A 27,978-nucleotide genomic window follows, 5' to 3' on the forward strand; every position below is an offset into this window, starting at 1 on the left:
CGTTGCCATGGAGACCGGGGGCGGAGCCGCAGAGGGACCCGCGGCCGGCCAATCAGAGACGTAGCGGAGCCCGGCGGACTACATTGCCCAGTAACCTCCTGGGCTCCGCTGTGTTTTTCTATTCTGGGGTGTAAGGGGCAGCTGGACCACTCCAGCTGGGACTGCTAGGAAGGTTGCGGGTCCGCCCGGCCGAGCCGAACGAGGGAAATGGTCCTCACCCGGCCACTCGCCGGTTGAAAAGGGGCCGCCCTGGCAGGGAAGCGGCCGCCGCGGCGCGGTGCAGCGCAGTGGCGAGAAGGAGTGCGTTATCGTCTTGCGCTACTGCTGAATGTCCGTCCCGGAGGAGGAGGAGAGGCTTTTGCCGCTGACCCAGAGATGGCCCCGAGCGAGCAAATTCCTACTGTCCGGCTGCGCGGCTACCGTGGCCGAGCTAGGTACCCGGCTGCCCACGCCTGGGCCTCCCGGGCCAGTGGCACGCGCCGCGCTGGGGGAGGGAGCGCGGGCGGCTTCGCGCCCGGCAGTGCGCATCGGAGAGGTCGCCCCTTCCATGCCCGCCTGGCAGAGGTGGCGGTGGAGGCCAGGCCCGCGGTGGGAGGAGGAGGGATTGAGGTCTCCACGGCCTTTTCCTTCTAATCTCTTCTAATGCTTCCCTTAGGCATGTGCTGTGGTGCTTGAATGTTGTACTTTAAGAAGCTTCGCGAGCTGTCATTCCTCTGTAGGAATCATTTTCCTTTTCATGAGGATGACCTTTTTAAAAACGTAATCTGTTTTCCATCCTTACTGAGATCATCTCTGTGGTTTATAGTCTTACACAGCCACACTGTCATTATCTTGTGGGTCCAAGTTGTGGACCTACCTTGTGGGACTTCCGTTATTAACCTGCCACTCACAGAGCATCGACTACTTGACCTCTTTGAGTGTAATTCATCTATACTGTTTACCTTGCAGGATTCTGAGAAGTCAATAATATGTGATTGCTAAACCCAAGGCAGGACACCCATTAGTTGCAACATTTTTATAATTCCTACAATACCAGGGACTGTGGATATATATTTGAAAAGACCCAGTTCTGACCTTCTTACAGGCTGCTGGGGAGACAGAGAAAGACAATTATAATGTGCTACTTGTTATGATGAAGATATTATTAGGTGTCATAAAAGCATAGAAGAGCAGTTACATCTGCCTACATGAGTAAGAAAAAACTTTAAGAGGCCATCTAGAGTGGAATGATGATGCCCTTGAATGAGCAAGTAGCGTTTATTCCAAGGATTTTGTGAGTAGTATACTCATGTGTTTCCTGTGAAGCCTTAACTGTGTATTTTAAGATTACCCTTACATTTTCTTGCCTGTTACAAAAAAATAAAAAGAACAGTTCTGATGCGTTATCATTTGTAAATGTTAGTTGGTCCTATTTTAAGAGTTTATTTTTTAATTCTAGCATAGCCAGCCATGATCAGTTGTTTCGTGCTCTTCCATTTTTGCCTTTTAGCCCCTCTATTTTTTAATGTCTCTCCTTTCGAAAATGATGGAGAATTTTTACTTTTCATTGTTTTTACTGAAATAAAATTCATCAGCTTAAAAAGATCTAAAAGCAGATTGCTGAATGATATTTCCAGGTTTTATTTTTAACTGATGTGTCCCCCTCTGACTCAATGGCTTTTATACAGGACTATTCCTCGTTAAAAATTCATGGAGAGAATTGTGTGTGGAGAGTGGATGGGAATCAAAATGTGGGATGGTTTTAAGTACAAACCACTTCAGGAACCTGAAGCATCATTTAACAAACCAGCGAGAAAACAAAACTTATTTTGAAAGACATAATCTGTGTAATATGGAGAAATCTATTAAGATTTTTCAGGTTTCATATGTCAATAAAATATTGCTTGAAGTCTATGCAAGCTACTTCTGTTCTAGGGAAACTGTCAGCAAGATACTAACTTTTCCAAAAACCAGTGGTAAGATTTAATATTCACTTCCCTTCCCCACATTGTTTTCTCTTGGAAAAGGTATACTAAGGTTTTGTGTCAGGTGGTGGTCATTGAAAAGTCTTATATAATGTAAGTAATGTTCATGAACTTGTCTGAATGTTATTATTTTAATTATTCAGGACGTTTTCTGTATAAGGTTATGAGCTCTATCTTCCTTATGTAGGCCGTTTAGCTTAACTGTATTAAGGTAAAAGGTCTGTATCTAATTTAAAACTTAAAACCAAAAAATTTTTCCAAAATACAGTTAGTACTTGTAAGGAGGCCATGAGTAGGCGATGCATATAATTTAGTGCTGGAAAAATAATTCCATATATGCTTTAATTGAAAGGATATTGAGCTTATGACCCTTGCATATAAAAGACAACATTATAAACTCCATTACATCTTCTGTATCTCAAACATTATGTCAGTCATTCATCTGCATGTGAACATCACCCACAAAATTATAGAGTTCAGCTTCATCTAGCATTTGTTATAGTACATAAGAATATATAGTGCAGTATTCTAATGTTACATTAGATCTCAAATAATCATGGCTGCAGTCAAGAGGATAGCACACAATATGGATACTTTAAATTATTTCCCATTGAAAAGCAAAAATTAATGACTAACAGATATTAAAGTTAAATTTCTGAATAGAAAGAACCCAAGGCTTGTCATTTTAATTTTTATCGTTAATGTTTTTTGTTTTTGTTTTTGTTTTTTTTTTTGCTAGTGATCCAGGATGCTCTTGCGTAGTGATTCTTAAATTTGGGACTGTGTGAGAATCAAGTTTCTAAACCCTCTTCAACCTACTGAATGGGGCACGGGGCTAGGAAATTTCTAATTTTTAAAATCTCCCTAGCTGATTCTGATATATTCTAAATTTTGAAAACAACCAGTCTTGGGAAAATATTACTCCTATGATTTTAGATTTTTGTTTGTTTCTCTGAATGTTGTGGGTTTTTCCCTGCATTTGTGTTTTTGTTAGCAACCTTTCCCCTGGATCTCACAAAAACTCGACTCCAAATGCAAGGAGAAGCAGCTCTTGCTCGGTTGGGAGACGGTGCAAGAGAATCTGCCCCCTATAGGGGAATGGTGCGCACAGCCCTAGGGATCATTCAAGAGGAAGGCTTTCTAAAGCTTTGGCAAGGAGTGACACCCGCCATTTACAGACACGTAGGTATTTATCTTGATTCTAGCTGGTAAGTTTGTTATGAGTTCTGTGTTTGTCTCCTGTGCTTTTCTGTTTGTCCAAAAACAAGCTAGTTTTTTTATCTTACTGATACAATAACTGAACACATACAGCACATAGTCTTTTTTTATTATTATTTAGGTTTTTTTTTTTTTTTTTGAGATGGAGTCACACTCTGTCGCCCAGGCTGTAGTGCAGTGGCGCCATCTCAGCTCACTGCAACCTCTGCCTCCCAGGTTCAAGCGATTCTCCTGACTCAGCCTCCTGAGTAGCTGGGACTACAGGTGCACGCCACCACACCCGGCTAATTTTTTTTTTTTTTTTTTAGAGAGTCTCGCTCTGTTGCCCAGGCTGGAGCACAGTGGTGTGACCCTGGCTCACTGCAACCTTTGTCTCCCGAGTTCAAGCGATTCTCCTGCCTCAGCCTCCTGAGTAGCTAGGATTACAGGCACATGCCACCAAACCTGTCTAATTTTTGTATTTTTAGTAGAGATGGGGTTTCACCATGTTGATCAGACTAGTCTCGAACTCTTGACCTTGTGAAATTTTTGTATTTTTAGTAGAGATGGGGTTTCACCATATTGATCAGGTTGGTCCCAAACTCCTGACCTCAGGTGATCCACCTGACTTGGCCTCCCAAAGTGCTAGGATTACAGGCGTGAGCCGCCGTGCCCAGCCAGAACACATATAGTCTCTTAAGAAGAAAAAAATTAACTACTGATTATTATTAAGAAGTTACTGTCCTAAATTTTTAGAAACGCATACTCACGTATTTAGGGATGAACTGTCATGAAATCTGTAAACCACTTTAAAATATTTAATTAAGCAAAAAACAATGAAGCAAGCCAGGTACAGTGGCTTATGCCTATAATCCCAGCAGTTTGGAAAGCCGAGGCGGGATAATTGCTTGAGCCCAGGAGCTCGAGACCAGCCTGAGCAAGATGGCAAGACCCTGTCTCTACAAAGAGTAAGAAAATTAGCCAGGCCTGGTGGCACATGACTGTAGTCCCCACTACTTGGGAGGCTGAGGTGTGAAAACAGCTTGAATCCAGGAATTCAAGGTGGCAGTGAGCTTTGATCCTGCCACTGCTCTCCAGCCTGGGTAACAAAACAAGACCCCATCTCTAAAAAAATTAAATTGGGCCGGGTGCTGTGGCTCACACCTATAATCCAGCACTTTGGGAGGCACAGGTGGGTGGATCACCTAAGGTCAGGAGTTCGAGACTAGCCTGGCCAACATGGTGAAACCCTGTCTCTACTAAAAATACAAAAATTAGCCGGGCCTAGTGGCGCATTCCTGTAATCCCAGCTACTCAAGAGGCTAAGGCAGGAAAATCGCTTGAACCCAGGAGGCAGAGGTTGCAGTGAGCCGAGATCATGCCATTGCACTCCAACCTGGGTGACAAGAGCGAAACTCTGTCTCAAAAAAATAAAAAATACAAAATAAATTTAAAAAGTTAGAAAATTAAGGAAATATGGCAAAAATGTTAGCAGTTGATAAATCTCAATGGTAGAGATAGAGGGAGTTACATATTATTTACTTTTCAGTGTTTGAAAATTTTCTTAATAAAAATTTGTATAGGTTTAAGAAAGAAAAAGTGAATAGCTGATTATCATTTTTCTTCACTTAAGAACTTTAAACACAGAATTTAAATTTTTCATATTTTTTGAAAATTAACATATATTTATTACAGTGCCAAATCTCATGAGTCCCTGTCTCATAATCTAAGACCAGGCTACTCTGAAAGAGGACAGAGTTCACTGCCTAATCCAACACTGGCTGTAGTGTAAATGCAACACAGGTGATTTTTGCCCTAGTTCCAAGGCTACCTAACTAGCTATGTGGGCCTTAGTCACCCTTAAAGAAGATGGTTGCAACTATGCCAGTTAGAACATTTTTCTGCTCTGCTTCCACAGTGGCACTCACAAGAGGAGGACTTGATTTTTTAGCTTGTGTACAGGAGAATATAAAGTTGGCTTCAAAGGAGGTAGGATAGGTTTGGCATTTTTCTCCTCATAATGTTTCCTGAAGCATGAAAGGATCCTTGATCAGAAGAGTGCTCAGTTCTAATTTCTAAAATTTACTCGCTTAATATTTTTAAAGATTCAATTCTCCATATGAGTAAGTTAGCGTGTATCATCAAAAACTATCTAGAATTGTGTGCAGAGACTGTTACTGGTTTTCCAAGTTGTATATTTTTGAGTATCTTGAAATATTTCATCAACTTTCTAAAACATCAAGAAAAGCTCTCTATACAAATACCATGGTTGATTTTAATTATTTTGTTTTCCATCCTTTTAAAAATATTTTCTCCTTTGCATCTCATTATTATTTTGAGTTTCATTTCTTTTCATTTGTAGTTTGTTGTTCATTGTGTTGTTTTACAGCTAAGATTCATTTCATACGTTTGATGCTTAGCTGAAAAATTACAATAAATTCTCCAATGAAATTATGTATCTTTATTTAATGAAAATGCCTGCTGCGTACCAAGGTATGTACTAGGGCATCTGGGGTAAGTAAAAACAAACACACAGAGCCTGCCTGGAGAAGCTCATGGTCTGATGGAAAGATAAGCAAGAAGAGTTAATTTCTAATCAATATGATAAAAAGGTCAGAGAGCAGTTTCTGAAAAACATGTTTTTGAGTTGAGTCCTGAAAGACAAGGAGATGTTAGTAAAGCAGAGAAGGGAGAATTCATTCTAGAAAGATCAGACAGTGTGTGGGAAGGGCAGAGTCTGAAAAGAGCATGCCCCATTTGGAGAAGCATCAAGAAGCCCACGTGTTAGAAGCACCGGCCCCATGAGACAAAGACACAGCTAGAGAGATTGACTAGGCCATGTCGGAATGTCCTCTTATTTTATACATACATAAGCATATAGATACATACAGCCAAAGTTACCTTTTTAATGATCTTTTTTACCCAGTGTATTCTGGAGGTCGAATGGTCACATATGAACATCTCCGAGAGGTTGTGTTTGGCAAAAGTGAAGATGAGCATTATCCCCTTTGGTAAGTTTTGTTTGGAAAATAATATGCTGTTGCCCCAAATGCCTTAATGTTTATTAGGTTTATGTAAAATTGTACATTTGTACCCAAATTGCCTTAAGTTATGGACTTAAAATAATAATTACAATATAAGTCCAGATAATTGAGCATTTACTGCAGATGTATACAGACATACATGTATATGCATATATAAATTGCATATATAGAGATATTTAGTATTTTACTGTTGAAAGAATTCTTATAGAGTACCTTTTTATTCCTCTTTTTATTAAGAACTCTCGGCTTTAGAGTCAGACAGGGATGGGCTCAAATTCCTGCTCTGCTACTGTATAACCTGGACAAACTGCTTCACCTTTTTTATCTTCAGTTTTCACAGCTATAGAAGTAATACAAACCATTAAGTGTTTTTATAGGACATGGTGAGATGATGAATGTAAGTGTATATTATTTAACGGAAACTGAAAAAATCGGTTACTATAAATAATATACATAGAGCTCCTATAAATAAATAGAAATATAGAAAACACATGCTGGGCGGGGTGGCTCACGCCTGTAATCCCAGCATTTTGGAAGGCCAAGGTGGGCAGATCACCTGAGGTCAGGAGTTCGAGACCAGCCTGGCCAACATGGCAAAACGCTGTCTCTACTAAAAATACAAAAAATTAGCTGGGTTTGGTGGTGGGGGACTGTAATCCAATCTACACAGGAGGCTGAGGCAGGAGAATCGCTTGAACCCAGGAGGTGGAGGTTGCAGTGAGCCGAGATTGCACTGTTGCATTCCAGCCTGGGTGACAGAGCAAGGCTCTGTCTCAAAAAATATAAAATAAAAATAAAAAATTACATATATATATATAAATATATATGTAAAATTATATAACCTCTCAGCTGGACCACTGCCATCTAACTCGTCTCCTCCTCCATCCTCAAATGTGTACCCGGTATCCAGAGTGATTTATTTGAAACACAGATATTAACACATTATTGGTGTCCTTAAAACTTGTCACTGGCTTATCATCACCCACAAAATAAAGTGGAGATTTTGGAATGTGACTTAGAAGATCTGCAATATCTGGCCTGTGTCTTCAGAGAACTAAGCAATTCATTGATTCTCTTGGAAAGAGTGGTGCACTAATGAGCTGAAAGATTCCACTGCCTGCACATACCAAACTGTTCTTCACCTCTGTGTGTGTGTGTGTGTGTGTGTGTGTGTGTGTGTGTGTGTGTATATATATAGACAGAGAGAGAGAGAAAGCACAATAGAAAAATAAGGAAAGGATACCAATAGGCAGTTCACAAAAGAAATATACACGTTCATTAAACATAAAAATGTTCAAACTCACCAATAATCAGGGGAATTAATTAAAACTAACTTTAAGCTGTTAGTGGAAATATAAGTTACTATAGTCTTTTTGGAGCATAAATTACTTGTTAACATTTTTGAACGTGTAACCCCTTTGTGATTATAATCATTTATAAATGCTTCTACATATGCATTAAGACAGACACAAAGATATTGACTGTAGCAGTGTTGATGATAGAAAATTATTTTTTTAATTTAAACTATTGATTTGGAAGCAGTTAAGTAGGTTATGATATATTTATGGCATAACACAGCTATTGAAAGCATGAGGTGGGTTTCATATGACTAACATGGGAAGATGCCTATAAAATCTTTCTTAGGGTTAAAAAAATCCAAGTCACAGCTATAAAAAGGGGCAATATGTAGAGTTTCACCTTTCAGGCAACATTTCTTTATCCTGTTTTTGAAGAATTGTAATGTACTAAGCTATACTAATTGCTTTCCCAGAGTCAATTATGGAATAGATTTATAGTCCTTGCGTTTTGGAATTTCTTCCAGAAGGGAAAGGTTTAAGTAAAAAGTGCAAAGGAAATATTATACCAGAACTTTTAGGGTGGATAGGTTTAATGTCCTTTTGACCCAATCAGAACAATTCATTCAGTCAGTAGGTATTTATTGGGTAATTATGGTATGGTATGCCAGTCTTATACTTAATACTGAGGCTATAGTAATGAAAAAGAAACAGTCCTGCCATCATTCAGCTTATAGTAACAGAGTCGATGAATAAACAATTAGAAATATGTAAAAAATACAGAGAAAAGAGTGGTTATGAGAGATGCAAAGAGAAAAAATATGATAATGTATGTGCTCATCATTGTGTGGAGAAACAGGCATTTTCACAGGTTGTTGGTGGAAGTGCAAATTGATAAAGGTTTTCTGGAAAGCAATTTGACAGGCTCTAGCAAATGTTATGTAAATGTTCAAATTTCTTAAAGTTATGTTAGTTAAATAAATTATGGCATATCCATAAAATGAAATACTATCAAACTATTAAAAAGAATGAGGCTGCTCTATATGACCTGATAGGGATGGCCTTTAAGATATGCTGTTAAGAAAACAGTGCAGAACACTGTACAACTTGACATTCTATGTTAGCGCTTTTACAAAGGAACATTTATACAGATATGCTTGTGTATGCACAAACTGTCAGTCATAACTTAGTGTTTAAGACTGTGGGCTCTGCATGCAGGCTGTCTGGATTCACATCTTGGCTGTCCCACTGATTAGTTGTGTGATTTGAGCTGCCATTCAACTGCTCTATGCTTCAGTTTCCTCGTCTGACAGAGAGAATGACAGCACTGTCATGAGGGTTGATATGAGAACTAAATGGTATTTTTAAAATGCTCAGAACAGTGCCTGACATGAGCATTCAGTGAATTCGTTATTATCTCTGGCAAGGGATATAATAAAATAGTAATTGTGATTGCTTCACTGGAGGGGAGCTGGACGTAGAGGTCAGAAGGAGACTTTTCTTTTATACCCATTTGTAGCTCTTCAAGTTATTTTAAAGTAAAAGGAAATAAAATGCTTATTTTCCCCAAGAGACTACTGCAGTAATCTGGGTTAAAGTTGACCGGAGTCTAGCCTTTGTCTGTTAGGCTGACTACATCTGTGCAGTTTTTATTCCCTTGTAGTTGGAATTAAACTACAATTAAATTATCAATTCAGATGTGTATATCTTTGAAGCAACTGCTCTTTCCTTTGGATTTCAGGCCGTATAAGGCCTGAAATTTTCACTCATTGTACTCCTTTCACCTCCCATCAGTAAACAGTCAAACTGTTTACTTTACTCTGTGACTTACTTGGGTATATCCTTTTCTTTACTTGATCTGAAATCTCTTACCTAGGCCCTGTACCAGCTCAGTATTGGTTCACTATAAAATTCATGAAATTAATGGCAACTTTAAAAAGAATTTCCTTCTGCAATTAGGAAATCAGTCATTGGAGGGATGATGGCTGGTGTTATTGGCCAGTTTTTAGCCAATCCAACTGACCTAGTGAAGGTTCAGATGCAAATGGAAGGAAAAAGGAAACTGGAAGGAAAACCATTGCGGTAAGTTCTCCAATTAACCAATACCTCTCTTTTTCCCTTGGCCACCGTCATATTTTTAACAAGTACCTAATAGAATTATCATCCAGTATGCAGTAAAGATATTACTTCTGACTTTTTTAATCTGGAAGTTCATTAAGAGGAACACTAAGCTGGATCTTTTCTTTGCACTAGGAAGTGTACATGTTCTATACCAGACAAATTATATATGTGTAATGTTCTTTGCTGCTTTTCCCAGCCAAGGCTAGACTTGTCCCCTACTGCAGGTTAACATAAACAGTTTGATTATTAAAATTTGCCCTGGTGTGAATCTCAATTTTGCCACTGTGGCTTGGTGTTGTGGAAGTCACTTAACATTTCTGGTCTCTTGGGTTTTCATCTTTATAAACTCGCTCAAAAGGCTGTCATGATGGTTAACATGCCTGACTGCTCATTAGTGTGAAAAACCTTGCTTTCATTCCCTTTCTCCTGCAGAAAGAGAGTAGCAAGGATAACGTTGCATATTGTCCCAACTTTCTTGTTGAATCTCATTCCTCCTTCATCTTGAAGCCCTCTTTTTCCCTAATATGGCTTTGGGATATAAAATCCTCCCATTGCATTACACTATATTACTAAAATCCACCTTTCTTCCAAGGGTTTCATGTTCAACAGTTTATTAAAATACCACTTAGTTTCCCCTGGGAAAGGGACAAAATCATGCAGATGGATAGACCTTTCCCAGAAAAAAGGTAATTACAGGATGACTTGAGCTGAGTACAAAGGGAGCTGCTCCTCTGAACACTCCAGGTCTGCAGCTGAGCCAGAGGCAAAGGAGGGTTTGGGGCCATCTTCACCGCTGACCACTGCTGTCTGCCCCTCTTCATGTAGCTGACTCAGTGGAAAAGGAGACTGGGCTGCTGCAGCCCAGGGTCCCCTTCAGCCTTCAAAGCATGTAGAGAATATGCACAGCACAGGAGAAAAGGGTACCACTGTGACTTAACCAAGTAGTTTATAGAACCCCAGGGCCCAGTTTGTCATCTTATAACAACTTCTAATGACTAAGTAACAGGGAGAAGTCACACTGCCTTGTTGGATAGGAGGAGAAAACTGGTTATTAGGATCCAGAATATCTGAGTTTTTAACTGATCACTCAGTTTTTTTCCCCTCTTTGTTCTTAATGTTGGAAATTTTTGGATTGAATGCACCTAATGTAGTACACTTTAATAATCAAACTCTTTATATTAACCTGTAATAGGGGACAAGTCTATATACTACAGTAAAAAGCATGAACATTGAGATCAGACAGCCTGGGATTCAAAGCCAGTCTTTACCACATTTTAGCTTTGTAATCATAGTCAAGTTCCTTACCCATTTTAAGGCTTGGTTTCTTCGAATGTAAATTAGAATCATATTATATACCTCACAGAATTTTCAGTATTAACATGCATCTCATGTATATTAAATGCTTGGTACTTAGTAAGTGCTCCATAAATTTTAGTTACAGTGATCATCATTCATGATCATAACTTCTCATGTAGCATAACAGCAATTATGTGTGTCCAATAAATATGTGATATTATCTTTTTGGTGAGATTCAGAGAGTGTGATGCCTGAGTAAAAGCCACACAGGCTAGTAAGTGGTGAAGGTGGCATGTGACTTCAGGTTTTTCTGACTGCATAAAGCTCAGACTTTTTTTTAATGCCAGAAGTTTTCATATTTGTTTATGCTTCTTCAGCACCATTCTTCATCTATCTATAGAGAAATGAGCAAGATAAAGATAGTCTACTAAATTTTCTTGAAGCTAAAATTCTTCCGTTTTAAGAACTTTTTATGAAATTGTCCTTTTTACTTCTTAGTCTGTCATTTTTTATGAGATTAATTGTTGTTAATGTCATTATTTGATGAACTCTAAAAATTTGCAGGTCCCTTCCATCACCAGTAAAATTAAGCCAGAATCTGATAACCTTTGGTTTTCTCCTATAATTAATACATGTACTGATAATATAAAATATCAAGAAAGGTATTTTTATCCATTTAATAATCTGAGAAGAGGATGATACAGTGTATAAAGATTTTGATTAAAAATATTTAAGTCAAATGTTGGCCTTTTTTCTAAAGGATTATTATGTTTATCTGTAAATTAGACTTGCATAGATTGCTTCATTTCTAATAATTCTGGATAAATTATATCTGGATGTTATTTACTCCAGATTATAAGAGCTATAAGTGAAGCTTATCCAGTTGCATTTCATACACAGGAATACATGGAGTTTTCACATTTAATTATTATTCTCCTTAGATTTCGTGGTGTACATCATGCATTTGCAAAAATCTTAGCTGAAGGAGGAATACGAGGGCTTTGGGCAGGCTGGGTACCCAATATACAAAGAGCAGCACTGGTGAATATGGGAGGTAATGAAAACTTTGTTAAATTCTAAAAAGTCCTAATTGCCTTAATAGTTGTAAGCACTTATATTAGGGAAATTAAAATTTATGTTTTATTTTTAATATATTGGTGACCGTATATTGTTGACTGGCTGTATAGATGTTCTAGGTCATAACTGAATATTTTCCACAGAGCATTTTTGCTTCATTCTACAGTGATGTATGAAAAGGATAGGATTTACTAAAATAGGCAAATTGTGACAATAAGGACACAAGGCTAAACTATTTGTAAGGCCTCCCCTCCAGTCCAGACCTTCCTTTAAGATTAAAACTGATATATACAGCTATCTGATCATTATTATATCCAGACTGTCCAAATCTTTCCCCTGGCAATCCTGCTCCTATTCCTAAATAATCAATTTTTATACAGTCTCACACCCCAGGCTGGAAACCTGAATGTTCTCTTAACTCATCCCTACCCCTCACTTCTCATATTCACATACCAATTCTGTCTCCCAAATATTTCTTAAAAGTTTTTCCCCTCTGCCGGGTGCAGTGGCTCACGCCTGTAATCCCAGGACTTTGGGAGGCCGAGGCGGGCGGATCACGAGGTCAGGAGATCGAGACCATCCTGGCTAACATGGTGAAACCCCGTCTCTACTAAAAAATACAAAAAATTAGCCAGGCGTGGTGGCAGGTGCCTGTAGTCCCAGCTACTCGGGAGGCTGAGGCAGGAGAATGGCGTGAACCCGGGAGGCGAAGCTTGCAGTGAGCTGAGATCGCGCCACTGTACTCTAGACTGGGCGACAGAGTGAGACTCCATCTCAAAAGAAAAAAAAAAGTTTTTCCCCTCCTATACCTACTACTTTAGTATCCTTAAAATGACCATTTCTACACCACCAGCCTTCAAAACCTCTCCGCTGGACCACTGCCACAGCCATCTAACTTGTCTCCTCCTCCATCCTCAAATGTGTACCCGGTATCCAGAGTGATTTATTTGAAACACAGATATTAACACATTATTGGTGTCCTTAAAACTTGTCACTGGCTTATCATTACCCACAAAATAAAGTGGAAATTTTGGAATGTGACTTAGAAGATCTGCAAAATCTGGCCTGTGCCTTCAGAGAACTAAGCAATTCATTGATTCTCTTGCAAAGAGTGGTGCAGTAATGAGCTGAAAGATTCCACTGCCTGCACATACCAAACTGTTCTTCACCTCTGTATTTTCTGTCCTTTTCCCTCCTCTCCTACATAGTTTTCTTCTAGAGGTCCTCTAATACTCAGCTAAGGTGTCTTCTTCACCAATATATTTTTCCTGAACCTGCCACAATCCCTTCCCCCATGCCGTTGTATTATATGCCCTTTTGTGTGTTTCTATAGCTATTATTGCTTGTGTCTCTTTTCCTTGCCTGCTACTGCATGTCTATATCCTCCACTATATTATAAACCCTTTGAAGGCAAGGACTGTGTTTTATTCATCTTTATTTTCCCAGACCCTCATACGTAGTCAATAAACATTTGAAGAATGAATTAATGAAATAATCCTTTCTAAGACCAATTATATGGTTCTAAGAAATATATAAATAGCATGTTTGAGGGTTCCAGAAATATAGCACCTAAACATCAAAGGAAGTCAATCTGTTTTCAGCTTTGCTATTAGAGTCTGTCTGTGTCTACTGTATATTTGTGGATATTTTGATTTTCAGAAAATCTTTATGATTGTACTTTCTTAATTCATTGGTTCAAAATCTATTGTAGCCAAAATTTCTCTTCCAAGTTCCAGCTATTTACTCAGTATCTTCATTTGGATATCTCAAGCACATTACTTTGAATGTGTCCAAACCAAACTCTTTTATCACACCAATTCTTTCTTAGTATGAGAAAGAAGCTAGAAACTCTTCTTTCACACCATTCTTTCTACATTCTTCATAATTTCAAAAATATATCACCACTCTCTCAGCTGTACAAGCAGAAACTCAGGCATGATTTTTGGCTCTTCTCTTTCATTTGCTCCATTGCTTATATCCAAGCAGTCACCAAATCCAGTCGTTCCATCTTCCAGATATATCTCAAACTCATACACTTTTCTCCATCCCTGGAGCCATTCTGTAGTCCAAGTATTATTTATCCCCTCCTACTGGACCACTACAGAGGCCTCCTAACTAGTCTTTCCATATCTACCCCATTCCCATTTTGCCCCACTATGCCTTTGAAACTGATTTTATTAAGATTATCTTTGCTACTACCTTATTTTTTTTAATTTAAAACTGTCTTCATTTTCACCATCCCTATAAATGGTGCCTCTGTCCTTTAAATTGTTCACACTCAAAACCTTGCAGTTGTTTTTGATTTCTTTCTCCATTCCATATTCGGTTTGCTGGCTGATCCTGTTGATTCTTCAAAATTTATCCAGAATCTGACCAGGGCTCCACAACTCCCTAATTCAAGTCGTCATCATCGCTTACTGGGATTACTGCTCTGCCTTGTTTTCCTGTAGTCTACTCTTAATAGGAACTATTGAGTTATATTAAGTTCTAGTAAGAACTCGATAGTTCTATTAAGTTCTAAATAGTAACCTTGGGCAGTCACTCCTCTGCTCAAAAGCCTCCCCTGGCTTCTGCTCTTCATCATCTAGACTCTGCTACTTCTTGCATATTCTGCTGCTGCCGGCCCAGTCTTCTGGCTGTTCCTCTAACACAGCAAGCTGACTCCTGACTCAGGGTTAGAAAACATACTGTATTTTTGCCTGGGGCAATTTCTCTTAGCTATCTACAGGGTTGTTTTCTCATGTTTTCTTTTGGTCTCTGTTCAAATGTCCACTTATCAAGAGGTCTTGCCTGATCACCCAATTTAAAATTAATAGAAACTATTCCTCCCTACCCTCTGGTACTCTCTGTCCCCTTTCCTTACCTTCTTTATCTTCAGGGCATTTACTTCAAGAGCAAGTGCATCTGAAACACCATGTAGTTTACTTTATTGTCTCATCCCACAACAGAGAGCAAGGATTTTTGTTCATTTTGTCCATGGCTGTTTCCCCCAATGTGATCAAATGTACCTATCCATTCTTGCCTCATTACAACTTACTTCCCCATACTTTAGTGTGGGTTAACTTTATATAACTCTAGCATTGTGATGTCATTCTCCTATTTAAAACCCTTCCATAGCTCTTCATTGCCATTAGAAAAATGTATAAAAGGGCCAGGCGCGGCGGCTCATGCCTATAATCCCAGCACTTTGGGAGGCTGAGGTGAGCAGATCTCTTGAGCTCCGGAGTTGGAGACCAGCCTGGGTAATATAGTAAAACCCCATCTCTACAAAAATATTGAAAAATTAGCCAGATGCACACCTGTAATCCTAGCTACTTGGGAGGCTGAGGCACAAGAATCGCTTGAGCCCAGGAGGCGGAGGTTGCAGTGAGCCGCGATCACGCCACTGCACTCAAGCCTGTGTGACAGAGACCCTGTCTTGAGAATGTATAAAATGCTTAATGTAGAATAATAGTCAGGACCTTTTATTTATAAGTGACAGGATCTCAATTCAAATTACTTGATCAAATTACTTTTTTGGCTAAAAAAGTAATTTATTGGCTCAAATACTGAAAGGCCCAGGGGTTGAGCTGAATTTAGGCATAGCTAGATTAAGGAGTCTAAATGATACATTGGACTTTCTGTCTCTTCTTCTTTTTCTCTCCCTCTATCTGTAGCTGTGCTTTCCTTGAGAACAAGAAGGATTCCTTGGTAGCTTTCATCCTGGTACACATTCCTGCCCCAAGCCTAGCATATTCTTGACACAAAAGACATTCACTGTTGACTGATGAATATTTAAACTTTTTCCATTGCCAGATTTAACCACTTATGATACAGTGAAACACTACTTGGTATTGAATACACCACTTGAGGACAATATCATGACTCACGGTTTATCAAGGTAAGGATTGTTTTAGTTGGACTCTTTTTTTTTTTATCACTTTTTCTTCCATATTTGACATAAATTCTTTAGGCTCATTTGATTGGGATTGTACTGGCATCACCTTTAGAGAAGAGTACATTTATAAAGAGAAATTTCTTAAAGTTTCTTGCAGTTAGAATGGGGAAGAGACAGACAAAGTTATAGGATGTTTTGGATTAAACCTCTCAAAATATTTGCATCTTGATGGGGCCATCCCAGGAACAGGCTATGATGATGGACTCTCCAACTCATTTCAACAGATATGTTTGAGTGCCTTTTATGTTAAAGGCACTGGGCAGGGCTCTGCACTGGGCACCAAAGGGGTAAACTCAATTCCTACCCAGGGAACTTACCAACCAGGAAAACAAGACAAATATAAAAACACTCTACAGGAAATGCTAAAAGGAAGCAACTAGTTACTACAGGGTTCAGACGAAGGAAAAAACATAACCACTTGGAAGGATCCACAAAGGAGGTAGAAATAGACAAGGGTTTTGAAAGGCTGTGACTCTTCACAGAAAGGAATAAGAAGGGCTTTCCAGGAAGGAGCAGTACCTTGATCTCTTTGCAACACAATTTCAAATTATCCATTAGAATGACTTATTTTATAGATGTCTACTGTCCTTGACATTATAGTGATTTCATTTAGCTTCTGATCGTTTCCAAATTCTAAAACTTCCTATGCTATTTAGATGACCCTAAAAGTAGACAACCCTAAAAGTGTAATAGTGTCAAGTCAAATATTTGGAGGTAGGGGTGTGTGTGTGCACGCGCATGCACACACGCATGTGAATTTAACCACTCCAAGAGTATTACTGACTCGGCTTTTGCAAGTACTGTTCTATCTTCTTGTAACATTCTTCCTTCACGTCTTCATATACATGTGTCCTTTGTAACCACTCAGTTCTGCTGTCACCCCCGGAGCTTTCCCTGACTGCCTGTCACCCAGTTGCTCCCTGTCACACTTCCCCATGTTTTTTTCATAGCTTTTGTCAGCTTCTGAAATTATTTATTTGACTTCTGCCTTTTCCAAAGTGAAGTATAAGCTCCTCAAGGGCAGGGTCTTACCTGTCTTGTTCACTGCCTAGAAGAATGCTTGACACCAGCAGGTGCACAATGCCTGTTTGTTGACTGACATTCTTTTTGTTGTTTTTCTACCTCTTTAATTAATTTAGCATTAATTTTAAGCAAAAAGAGCATTATGAAGCTTGTAAGAATGTATTTAGTATTATATTCTTTCTGAATACCACATTCCCTTTCCTAAGCTACAAACTACTACATACCATCTTTCAATTTCATTTATTTGTATTTATAGTTTATGTTCTGGACTGGTAGCTTCTATTCTGGGAACACCAGCCGATGTCATCAAAAGCAGAATAATGAATCAACCACGAGATAAACAAGGAAGGTAGATAAAAAGTCTTCAGTATCCATGTGCTTGAATATCTGTAATACCTTTGTTTTTTAAAGATGCATCTCTGCATTTTTTATTGATAGAAATGTATTTGTGTGTTTTTTGAGAAAATTGAGCGCATTATTTTTATGCAATTACCTGCTCTTTGATGAAAAAGTGACATGCATTTGGGGAGATAAGCTAATTAACAATCATATTATTTAGACACAAGGTTTTTATTATGACTTTATTGTTTTTAAAGAATTGTTGAAAGCATATTCTGCTGAGAATTTACAGAGCACTTTCTTCAGACGCTTATGACTTGAGTAGGTAACGTGGAGAATCTGATTTGATATGAAATAGTATGTTCTCCCTGGAAGAGAAAAGATAGAGTGAATTCTAAATATAAGATCAAGGGTGGCATGAATCAGAAGAGTTAACCTTGAAAATATCTTTAAGATCAAAACAAGTTATCTGTATCTGTAGAACCACAAATATTTTTCTAAACTAGCAGAAATTTTATTTATTTATTTTTTTTTTTGAGACAGAGTCTCACTCTGTCTCTCAGGCTGGAGTGCAGTGGCGTGATCTCCCGCTCACTGCAAGCTCCGCCTCCCAGGTTCAAGCCATCCTCCTGCCTCAGCCTTCTGAGTAGCTGGGACTACAGGCGCCTGCCACCATGCCCGACTAATTTTTTTAGTAGAGATGGGATTTCACCGTGTTAGCCAGGATGACCTCCATCTCCTGACCTCATGATCTGCCTGCCTCGGCCTCCCAAAGTGCTGGGATTACAGGCGTAAGCCACCGCGCCCGGCCAATATTTAATTTTTATAAGATTCCTTAGACAATTTTTATGTACATATATATTTTTTTACACAGAAAAAAATTAACAAAAGGATCTTGTTTCCTTTTTAGGGGACTTTTGTATAAATCATCGACTGACTGCTTGATTCAGGCTGTTCAAGGTGAAGGATTCATGAGTCTATATAAAGGCTTTTTACCATCTTGGCTGAGAATGGTAAAGTTAGGTTTACTTCCTTTGTTTTTTTTTCTTTGTACTTAAATTACTTTTAATTTATAAGCATTTTCCCTTTTCTCTTCTGGTTTGAAGCATGGCCCTGCCCCCCAAATCAAGGTCCTTTCTTTCTTTTTTAAATCTTCTTTTATTTCCTTTCACTTCTCCTCAGAGTTATCTTGCCTTCTGTGGTAGAGTAAGGTAAAATAAGTTACATCCATTAACAAATAAGTTGATAGTCTTGTTATAAAGCCAGTAAATAGATTTTCTGTAATGTAAAATTTTTAGTATTTCATTTAGCAATATTTTAATACAATATTTTAGAATATATATACAGATTTTACACTAGAGACCTCTCCTACAAAAAAAAAATACTGTTTCAAAAAAATTTGTTACTTTGATAGCAAATGTTACATTACCCATTAATATTTATTACCACAAAACTCTGCTTAGTAAGAAAACATTATGTTATTTTTATTTGGTTTAGATGTTATTTTTCATTGCAGTGAATTAAGATATAGAATTAGATAGACTTGTTTAAGCAATATAGCAAATAAAATATAGAATTCTAATTCTATAATGTAGAATTAGATAGACTTGTTTAAGTAATATAGCAAATATAATAAAAACAAAGTGCTGACGTTTTTTGTAAGTTAAAACATTTGAAAGAATAGGTGAGTTATAGGTTTAGAAATTCAAGCAATCAAAAATTAACACAATATATTATAATACAATTATATATAATGTAATATTATATGTATCTTTTTAATTGAGTACCTACATCATGCAAAGCCCTATACTGAGGACTCAGCTTTGAATAAGAAACTATAAGTGATAAATGTTATGGGAAGAGTGCATAATGCTATGGAAATATATAGCAAATAAGCACAGCCTAAGCTGGCAATTAAGAAAACCTCCCTGGAGAATGGACTTCTGAATTTAGATTTGCAAAATGAGTATGACTTAGCCAGGAAAGAGGGCAGGAAAAAAAACATTCTCTATAGAGGGACAGTTGGAGTGGACAGAGAGCAGGGTGAGTTCAAGGAAACCTAGCAGACCAAGCCACAGAGACCTCATGGAGAGAGTCAAGGGGTGAGACCACAGAGAGGCAGACACCACACTAGGAAGGACCATATGAGCCAGAAGAGTAATGGGCACCAGTTTGAAGAAATATGCATTTTTAGAAAATTTGTTCTGCCTGTCGTGTGGATTGGGAAAAGGCCAGGAGTAGTGATATATGAGAGATAATGGTGGCTTGGACAAGAGTATGACAGTGGGAATAGAAGATGGATTAAAAACATGTTTAGGAGGTAGAAAGGGAATAGAAACATGACTGATTGGATGGGGATGGGAGAATGGTTGGAGAAGATAAGGAAAAGTCAGACTTCATTCCCAGATTCCTGCTCTGAGCAACTGAGGATGATGATGTAATTTTCTAAAACGGGGATCATCTGCAGGGAAGATTTGGGGATAAAATAAGGTTAGTTTAAGACCTATGAAATTTTGGATACCCATAGGACATCCAAGCAGAGATGTCTAGATGACAAACTGAATATATTGGTCTATGTCTTAGGAGAGAATACAGGGATGGAGGTTTAGATTTGAGCATTTTCCACATATAGATGGTAATTGAAATGTTGATAATAAATGATATCATCAAGGAATAGTAGGTATTTGTGTATTAACATGAAAGTAATAGCCAAAGCCCTTGGCAATACCTGATAAAAGTATACCAGAGTTTGAGATGTTATTTTGGTGGTTTTGATTATACCTTGAAATTATGTCAAAACTGTGGTTGTTTCTTACTGGAAAGGTAAATTTTGATTTGGCCTGCATAAACCAGGCACTGTTATAAGTGCTGGTAACACTGAGGAATAACATAGTCTTTGCACTGGAGGAGCTTACAATGAGATGTAGAAGTTAAACATGTAAGTAGTTAAAATTACAGAAATAATAAAAATTACTAAATAAATACTACTGAATCACTTGGTACATGGCCAACACTGTGCTAATCATTTTCATGACTTAACTCGTTGAATTTCCCCAACAATCTGTGCAGCAGGTTACTATCATATCCCTCTTTTATAGAGAAGGAAACAAAAAGCATCAAAAGTCTAAATAGCTTGGCCAGGTGAGTGGTTCAGGGCATCAAACCCAGGTGGCCTGACACCCAATAACACAGCCTTATTAAGGAGGTTGTATTCTTGCTTTACCAGTGGTATGAACAGTACTCTGTGGGAACACAGATAGTGGAGTAGAAATGGCTATGACCATATTTGGGAAGTCGCAAGAGGCTTCACAGAGCTGATATTTGATCTGGGCTTTGAGGCATCAATAGGCGTTTGTCAAGAGAAACATAAGGGTGCAACATGAGCATAGGCATCATGTCATGTGTAGGCCTGTTATGTTTGAAGAACTACAGAAAATTCAGTCTGGTTGAAGAATAGGTCCTCATAGGGGAGGTGGTAGGAGATAAGGCTAGAGAAGTACTTAAGGACCAAGTTGGGAAGAACCTTGTGGGCCAAGCCTAGTAGTTTAGATGAACTCTATGGAGCACTTGCTTAAGCCCGGGAACAATGTGCTAAGGTTTGTTTGACAGCAAGATTACTTTGGAAGTCGTATAGTAGATGCATTGAAAGCTAGGATATAAGAAAGGAAGTTCTAGCAATGATCTAACCAGTTAGATGACTGTAGAAATGGAGAGGAGATAAATTTTAGGGACATTTATGGTTAACTCCATAGGACTTAGTAACTGATTATATGTAGAAGGTGAGGGACAGAAAAAAGCAAATGGGACTTCCTGTGTTTCTAATTCTAATGCAGGAAACTAGGAGGATGAGTGAGACCATTGCAGAAACACAAAATCAGGGTCAGGAGGGATGAGGGGCAAGTAGAATATTTAAGTAGAAAGGATGGGACCACTTTGTTTAATCCTTTGTCTTTATACATATGACTCAGGAAGTATAAATAAGGAAAAAAAGAGTACTTAATACGTGCAAAGCTCTACATACATTACTTTTTAAAACTGTATAAGAACCTAGCAAAACAAGCAGTATTATCCTCATTTTTCAGATAAGAAAATCATGGCTCAGAGTATAAGAAGCTTGCCCAAGTTCATGTAGCTAGTATGTGGCAGAGCTGGGAACTGACCTCAGGTCTGTTCCACTCAAAACCCTATGCTCCTTACTGATACAATATACTGATTTGCTCAACATCCTGCAGCTAGCTACAGAAGTTTTAAAATTGAAGAGACATTCCTAGCAGTGGACGGGTATTTAAAGAAAGGCTGGCTAACCACCAAAGATCACCAGAAAGTCACTGCCTGGTTGACTTGCCACAGTGCATGACCCAGAGCACAGAAACCTAATTCATGAGCATTTCCAAGTAAATTGGCCTTAAAATACAGATTCGACTCAGCTGATCTCATTGACACTGATGATCAGGCCACAATAGTTGGCTCATTCACACTGCACAACACATTTGGCAAGTGATCTGGATGTTCAAGTCCTCTGGCCAATGTGTTTTTTCCTAAATTCAAGCTATATGGGTACTCAAGTAATAATTAGAAGGTTACTTTCTTAACACAGATTCAAAACAGGAAGAGCTTATTTGTAAACTTAATCAACCCAAGAGAGCTCTTATGTGTTCAACTCCACAGTAGCAGGCATGAAAAGGGACCCTGCTTCTGGTTTTTCTCTAGCCTTATGGCAAAAGATAGACCAAAAGAAACAATATGGGTTCATATACACTGGGATTATTTGCAATGCTCATAGCTGTATCAGCGAGAAAATCAGCAAGCAAACATAGTGCCCACATGTGCTACTCCTGTACAGAGGCTTGGTAAATCCCATTTATATACCACCCACATTTTTGGCTATATGATCTCCCACTCTTTAAAAACTCTATTCAAAATCCAGCTAAACTCTATCCTGATCCCTTCTACTGGGTAGAGGTACTATGACCTTGCTTTGCTCAGTCCCTGGTTAGTACTTATTTCATTTGCCTATGGATTTGCTATAATATCATTAACATGAAGAAGATTGATTACCACAGCAATTAAGAATGATTGCATAGGGGTTCTTAACTAAGACCTCTGCCTTCTTCATCCAACTCCAAGTATATTGGTTTACTTCATTTTTATTACAAGAATATGGTATCATCGTAGCTTTGTATTCCTTATTTCATCTATGTCATCATACCTTTAAATAACCAAGATATATTCTCCTAAATCCACTATTTAGTGAATTCTCAGTTTACTAATATAGCATGCTCAGTATTTCCAAACAAATATGAGATAAACCTTGCTTTACAAACAAAACCAAATACATTTGATTTTCTAATTGCTTAAGCTTATTTATCTACTCTAGAATGATAGAGCTACTCTCTGTTCAATTTTGATTAGAACTGAATTAGACAGGAATTATTAGATCCAAGGCACTCTTTCTCTGTTCCAGTGTTTACCCTATGATTTCCCTCTGTGTCTTTACAGTTTACATCTTTAGCATTTATGTCTTCTTCTAACCCTTATTCTTTTATAATTCCTTTAGATGTAGCCATACCTTCATTCAAGTTAAAGACAAGCCTTTCTGAACTGGAAGGGCTTTTTTCTATTTAATGTGAATTTTTATATAAATGTTGTGAGACATCAGGTGTTGGTTTTATGACCTAAATCTCCATGGATAATCTTTCACCTTCCTCACTTTCAAGTTCTAAAGTGACTTATTTTTATGCTCCATATAAAAACTAGATATAGAAAAGCCTGCCTAGAATTCAGGCATCTTGAGTCCCAGCCCTTTAGCCAGTAATGGTTCAATAAAAAGAACTCTGAGAATGGAAAACAGAAGCCTGTGGTCTAGCTCTACAACATGTCAACAGGCATTTGACTGCTAAGCTTCAGTGGTCTCATCTGAAAATCAGGGATATTAATATCTTTCCTTTCTATTGTAAGATGTTGTTTAGAGAAATCTTTGATATATAAGACATAAAAAATGCTTTGTAAATTATAAAGTCCTTTACAAAGGTGAAATACCAAAATATTTGTTTTCAGCCTAAGTGGTTGCAAAATGACTTTGTCATTCAAATATATGTATGCACATATGTAGACTATTTATAATTGCTTTGAAATATGCACTAACTTCTTTGGTTAATCTTTCAGACCCCTTGGTCAATGGTGTTCTGGCTTACTTATGAAAAAATCAGAGAGATGAGTGGAGTCAGTCCATTTTAAACCCCTAAAGATGCAACCCTTAAAGATACAGTGTTCAGTATTATTGAAATATGGGCATCTGCAACACATACCCCCTATTATTTCTACCTCTTTAGGAAGACACCTATTCCACAGAGACTGATTTATAGGGGGCAGCACTTTATTTTTTTCTGGAAACCCAAGTTCTCTTTGACTCCTCTTTTTGTCCAAAAGTGATCTGGTCGGATCTCACAAGGCCATCCAATGAGACCCCGCACAGCATTTTCTAAAGAAGAATCGAAGCCTGACCACTTTCACCTTGGGCAAGAAGGTTTGGCCTTTGAGTTGCTATTCTATGCTGAAGAGCCTGCTTAGAGGAGGAGTACCAGGAGGGAGCCAGCATTTCAGATCTGAAGTAGACGATAGGAATGTGGAAGAACACATACATAGTGCTTAAGAAATACATTTAACCTGTTATGTCAGTATTTATCATTGAAGTTTGATAATTCACTTTTCTGTCATTGTTAAAGCGTACATATTGTAAATTAAAGGGAGGTGAATGGAAATTAATGAATAAACATTTTGAGTTTCCCTAGTGTTGAAGGAAGGTGTACTTTTTCTTGTCAGAAAGATAAAAAAAATCAAGTTGAGATGATGTTTGAATTTCAAGAAAAGAGGCTGCTTTCTGTCAGTGCCCTCTCATTAGATCTGTGTTAATTAGTTAGCACTCCACTGCACATGCTAATGACTTCCTCTGACAGCCACACACCAAATCTTGATGAAAAAAGAGAAGAGCATTTGCCTTGTTACATAGTCTGTTACAAGCCAGATATGTTGCTAGCTCTCAAGAGTTGTAATATATTAAGAACTACAACTTATTTGATTAAAACTCAGCTGTATAGATCCTTTTATAAAGCACCTTTTGTTAAACATCAGCCTTTCATTGGTATTTTAAAAGCAAGGCAGATATGAAGTCAGCCAACTCTGACATGCATCCTTTCTTATCTCCCTTACCTGACACTAGGGGCTCTAGAGAGGCAGAGAGAGCACTCACAAATCACACTAAAACTGCCAGTGGCCTGACTCTTACTCAGTTTAGCAAAAATTCTTGCCTAAAAAGTGATAAGTAAAAATCTGTTTATGGTATACAGCTATGTCTCCAATCTTTGAATCAAATCCATGTTCTTATTTTAGAAAGGTAAGAGTTCTTCAAATTCAGCTACATACCACCGGCTCTCCCAACCTCAGACGGTGGGCATTTCTGGATGGATGGCTGCAGTTATGGATAAAGGCTGTAACTGTTAACACAGAAAAACATGAAAAGCTCAGGCCCAAGAAAGGCCTTGGAGCCAGCCAAACAGAATTTGTTCTAATGGACATGGATGATGTTGAACAGAAAAAAGTTTACAAGTGCTTTGTGGTTGCACTAATGTATACTCACTGCCATTTTAAGAGGGGAAGTACACTTTAAAATATATTTGAATGTCATGTACTGATATGCAGTAGCTTATTGTTTTTCTAGTTGCAGAGAATGTGAAGTTTAATCTCTTAAAATATTTAGATGGTCTACGTTTTCATTGAATTTGTCAATATGTAATTGCGTTGTAAAATATTTTATATATATATATATATATATATATATATATATATATATATATATATATGCTTAACTTCCCAAGTGTTCTGCATTGAACCACTTAGGGAAAATTTTGTTTGTTTTTATGTTTTGTCATTTTTAAAATTAAGTAAAGACTGGATCAAAATAATTGCATCCAAACTGGACCGTGAACAATTGATTTAGCTTTATTCTTTGTGGGGTCGGGGAGTTGGGATGAAAACACTGCTTACGCACTGACATCATTCCTTGGGATCTGGATCAACACGAATTTCAGGAACTTTTAACCTGAAATGACTCCTTGGGATTATCTAATTTAACCTTCCCATTTCACATGTTAGTAAACTGAGATTCAGAGAAGTAGAGTTGTTTATGCTCATGAGTGACTTAGTAGCAGAGCCAGGATAAAAACACAGTTCTCCTAATTAATATGATTATTATGACTGAGAGTTATTGTTCACTAATTAGGTACCAAGGAAGGGTCTTATGTCATGGTCACAACCCAGTAGAGTCTTCTAAAAACAGATTTTTCCTTATGGCATTTTTATGTCTCATACATTTTAGATGAATCTGAATTGTCTCTAGCATACATTTTAGAATGGAGTCACCATGCTTTAGCTTGAACATTAAGACCTTCTATAACCTAACCAAATCCAGTATACCCAATACTTATCCAATCACATTCATAATTTTCTGGTGAAATCATATCTACTGATTATTTTGGAACATTGCTTATTTTTGCCAACTTGGAATCATCTTGTTTTCCAAAATAATCCTCAGTAAATAAAAAGGATTAAAAATTTCAGTAATTTTTGTGTCCATACTCACAGACTTAAGAATTCCAAACTCAACTTACTTATAGTACTACTCTATGTGGTATTTCTCTACATTTTTTCTCCTCTCAAATGATTTTTTTCTTACTGAAAATACATATACTTATTTTTAATTATGTAGTTTTTTATATGTATAAATGAATTAGTATATATAATTATAGACTAAATTTGCCATATATAAGATATAAATTATATATGAATTAATTTATATATAATTAAAGGGATAACATTTATTAAGTTTGCTTTCAATATGGAATAACATGTCTTTTTCAAGTGCTCCAAATACTATTTGATTGTAAGCTACTAGTGGGTAGGTATACATCTTCCATTTTTATATAAATCTCTGCTCTCTTTAGTAGCATTTCTTTGCTATTAAGAAAAAATGATTACAGCTACGTATAACATGAATCAATTAATTTTATCTTTATTGTTTTAAGAATCTGTGACTGGCCAGGCATGGTTGCTCATGCCTGTAATCCCAGCATTTCGGGAGACCGAGGTGGGCGGATCACGAAGTCAGGAGATCGAGACCATCCTGGCTAACATGATGAAACCCCGTCTCTACTAAAAATACAAAAAATTAGCGGGGCGTGGTGGCGGGCGCCTGTAGTCCCAGCTACTAGGGAGGCTGAGGCAGGAGAATGGCGTGAACCCAGGAGGTGGAGCTTGCAGTGAGCTGAGATCATGCCACTGCACTCCAGCCTGGGTGACAGTGAGACTCCGTCTCAAAAAAAAAAAAAAAAAAGAATCTGTGACTATCATATGAGTCTGCAATTTCTCTTTTACTTTGCTAATAAAAAAATAAAAATTCAGGACAATATAAATATGAAAGGATTTGTTATTCAGTCATCTTCAAATTTTCAAGCACATTTATTTACAGTTGTTATAATTACATATATTTTTTCTATTAATGAAAACAAATTCCTTCAGGACTTTCCTAGAAAAAATGGTCAATTTTAATACTTGATGGTTAAAACAATTTCTTTGGAGAGGAAAATAAGTAATTCTTTTCTTCCCAATTAAACTGAGACTCTTTAAAGATGACTACCCAGCAAATATATATTATTATTGAATGTCAGATAATGTGGAAGAAAGACTGAACCCAGAATCTAAAGATCTTTATCCTATTTTGGGTTCTACTTCTGACAGAAGAGTATAACTAGGATCAAGTCCCTCCACTTCTCTGAATTCCCATTTCCTTAAAAGCTGAAGTGGGACGGGCGCGGTGGCTCACGCTTGTAATCCCAGCACTTTGGGAGGCCAAGGCGGGCGGACTGGTCAGGAGTTCAAGACCAGCCTGGGCAACACAGTGAAACCCTCGTCTCTACTAAAATACAAAAAATTAGCATGCGCCTGTAGTCGCAGCTACTCGGGAGGCTCAGACAGGAGAATTGTTTGAACCCAGGAGGCAGAGGTTGCAGTGAACTGAGATCACACCACTGCACTCCAGCCTGGGCAACGGAGGGAGACTCTGTCCGCGAAAGAAAAAAAAAAAAAGAAAAGCTGAAGTGATTGAACTCTAGAATCTTAACCTGTGTATACCTAAAGGGAGCCATATTGATGTGATGTTTAAAAAAATAGAATTTTAAAAATGTCATTAGGATTCTTTATGCTTGGGTTTATATTCTCATATTTCAAGATGGGGAAAAATTATTCAGACCTTAAAGTACAATACAGACTTCTGACGTGTCTGGACTGTCACCCTGAAATCCATTCTTCACAGGGAAGCACAGTCGTCTTCCATCAGGCAACTTTGGGCATATTCTCACCTTCAATTTCTCCTATATACACACATACTAAAAATTAAAACCTTTAATGCTATATCCAAGACCCTCTCAACCTGACTCCAGCCCATTTTTCTCACTTTTACCTTTCACTGCATACCTGTACCCTACCTCCTTGGAAATGCATTGCTCTAATTATTTCCCTGGAGATGCACTATACTTGCTGCTTTTCTATGTAGTTTATTCTGTTCCCTCCATCTACCTTTCTTCCCACCACCACCACCTATTCATCTTTATTTGTATTGGTTAAATTCTACC

The 27,978-nt window shown here is 37.8% G+C and overlaps 2 protein-coding genes across 7 annotated transcripts in view; one reads left to right on the plus strand and one right to left on the minus strand.

Moving 5' to 3' along the window:
• Positions 1–109: 109 nt before the first annotated feature.
• SLC25A27 (solute carrier family 25 member 27) lies at positions 110–27,528 on the plus strand. Of its 5 annotated transcripts, none has more exons than XR_609702.5 (10): positions 110–434; positions 2,959–3,150; positions 6,088–6,172; positions 9,460–9,582; positions 11,859–11,971; positions 15,790–15,874; positions 17,211–17,303; positions 18,204–18,306; positions 23,459–23,819; positions 24,683–27,528. XR_609702.5 is itself a non-coding variant. In XM_003833204.5 (9 exons), the coding sequence occupies exons 1-9, from the start codon at positions 329–331 to the stop codon at positions 23,528–23,530; spliced, it is 972 nt and encodes a 323-aa protein (XP_003833252.1). In that variant the 5' UTR covers positions 110–328; the 3' UTR covers positions 23,531–27,528. The 5 variants fall into 5 exon arrangements, 3 of the variants coding, with proteins under 3 accessions (XP_003833252.1, XP_014200851.1, XP_003833253.1); XR_609704.5 differs by having other exon boundaries at positions 23,723–23,819; XM_003833204.5 differs by having other exon boundaries at positions 23,459–27,528.
• The window catches only part of PLA2G7 (phospholipase A2 group VII), a 65,476-nt gene continuing 55,019 nt past the window's right edge, over positions 17,522–27,978 (minus strand). For both annotated transcript variants that reach the window (XM_063605306.1, XM_063605303.1), the window contains one exon: positions 17,522–17,661. The gene's annotated coding sequence lies outside the window, so the exon portion shown is untranslated. The remainder of the gene's footprint in view (positions 17,662–27,978) is intronic.

This window comes from Pan paniscus, chromosome 5 (assembly GCF_029289425.2).
Source record: "Pan paniscus chromosome 5, NHGRI_mPanPan1-v2.0_pri, whole genome shotgun sequence".
Lineage (NCBI taxonomy): Eukaryota > Metazoa > Chordata > Mammalia > Primates > Hominidae > Pan > Pan paniscus.

Bases quoted from the DNA above. Each gene is read 5' to 3' on its own strand.
- SLC25A27 (XM_003833204.5), top strand. From the start codon at position 329: ATGTCCGTCCCGGAGGAGGAGGAGAGGCTTTTGCCGCTGACCCAGAGA. The intron at 9,583-11,858 runs GTAAGTTCTCCA...TATTCTCCTTAG, and splicing joins CTGGAAGGAAAACCATTGCG to ATTTCGTGGTGTACATCATG. The intron at 11,972-15,789 runs GTAATGAAAACT...TTCCATTGCCAG, and splicing joins AGCACTGGTGAATATGGGAG to ATTTAACCACTTATGATACA.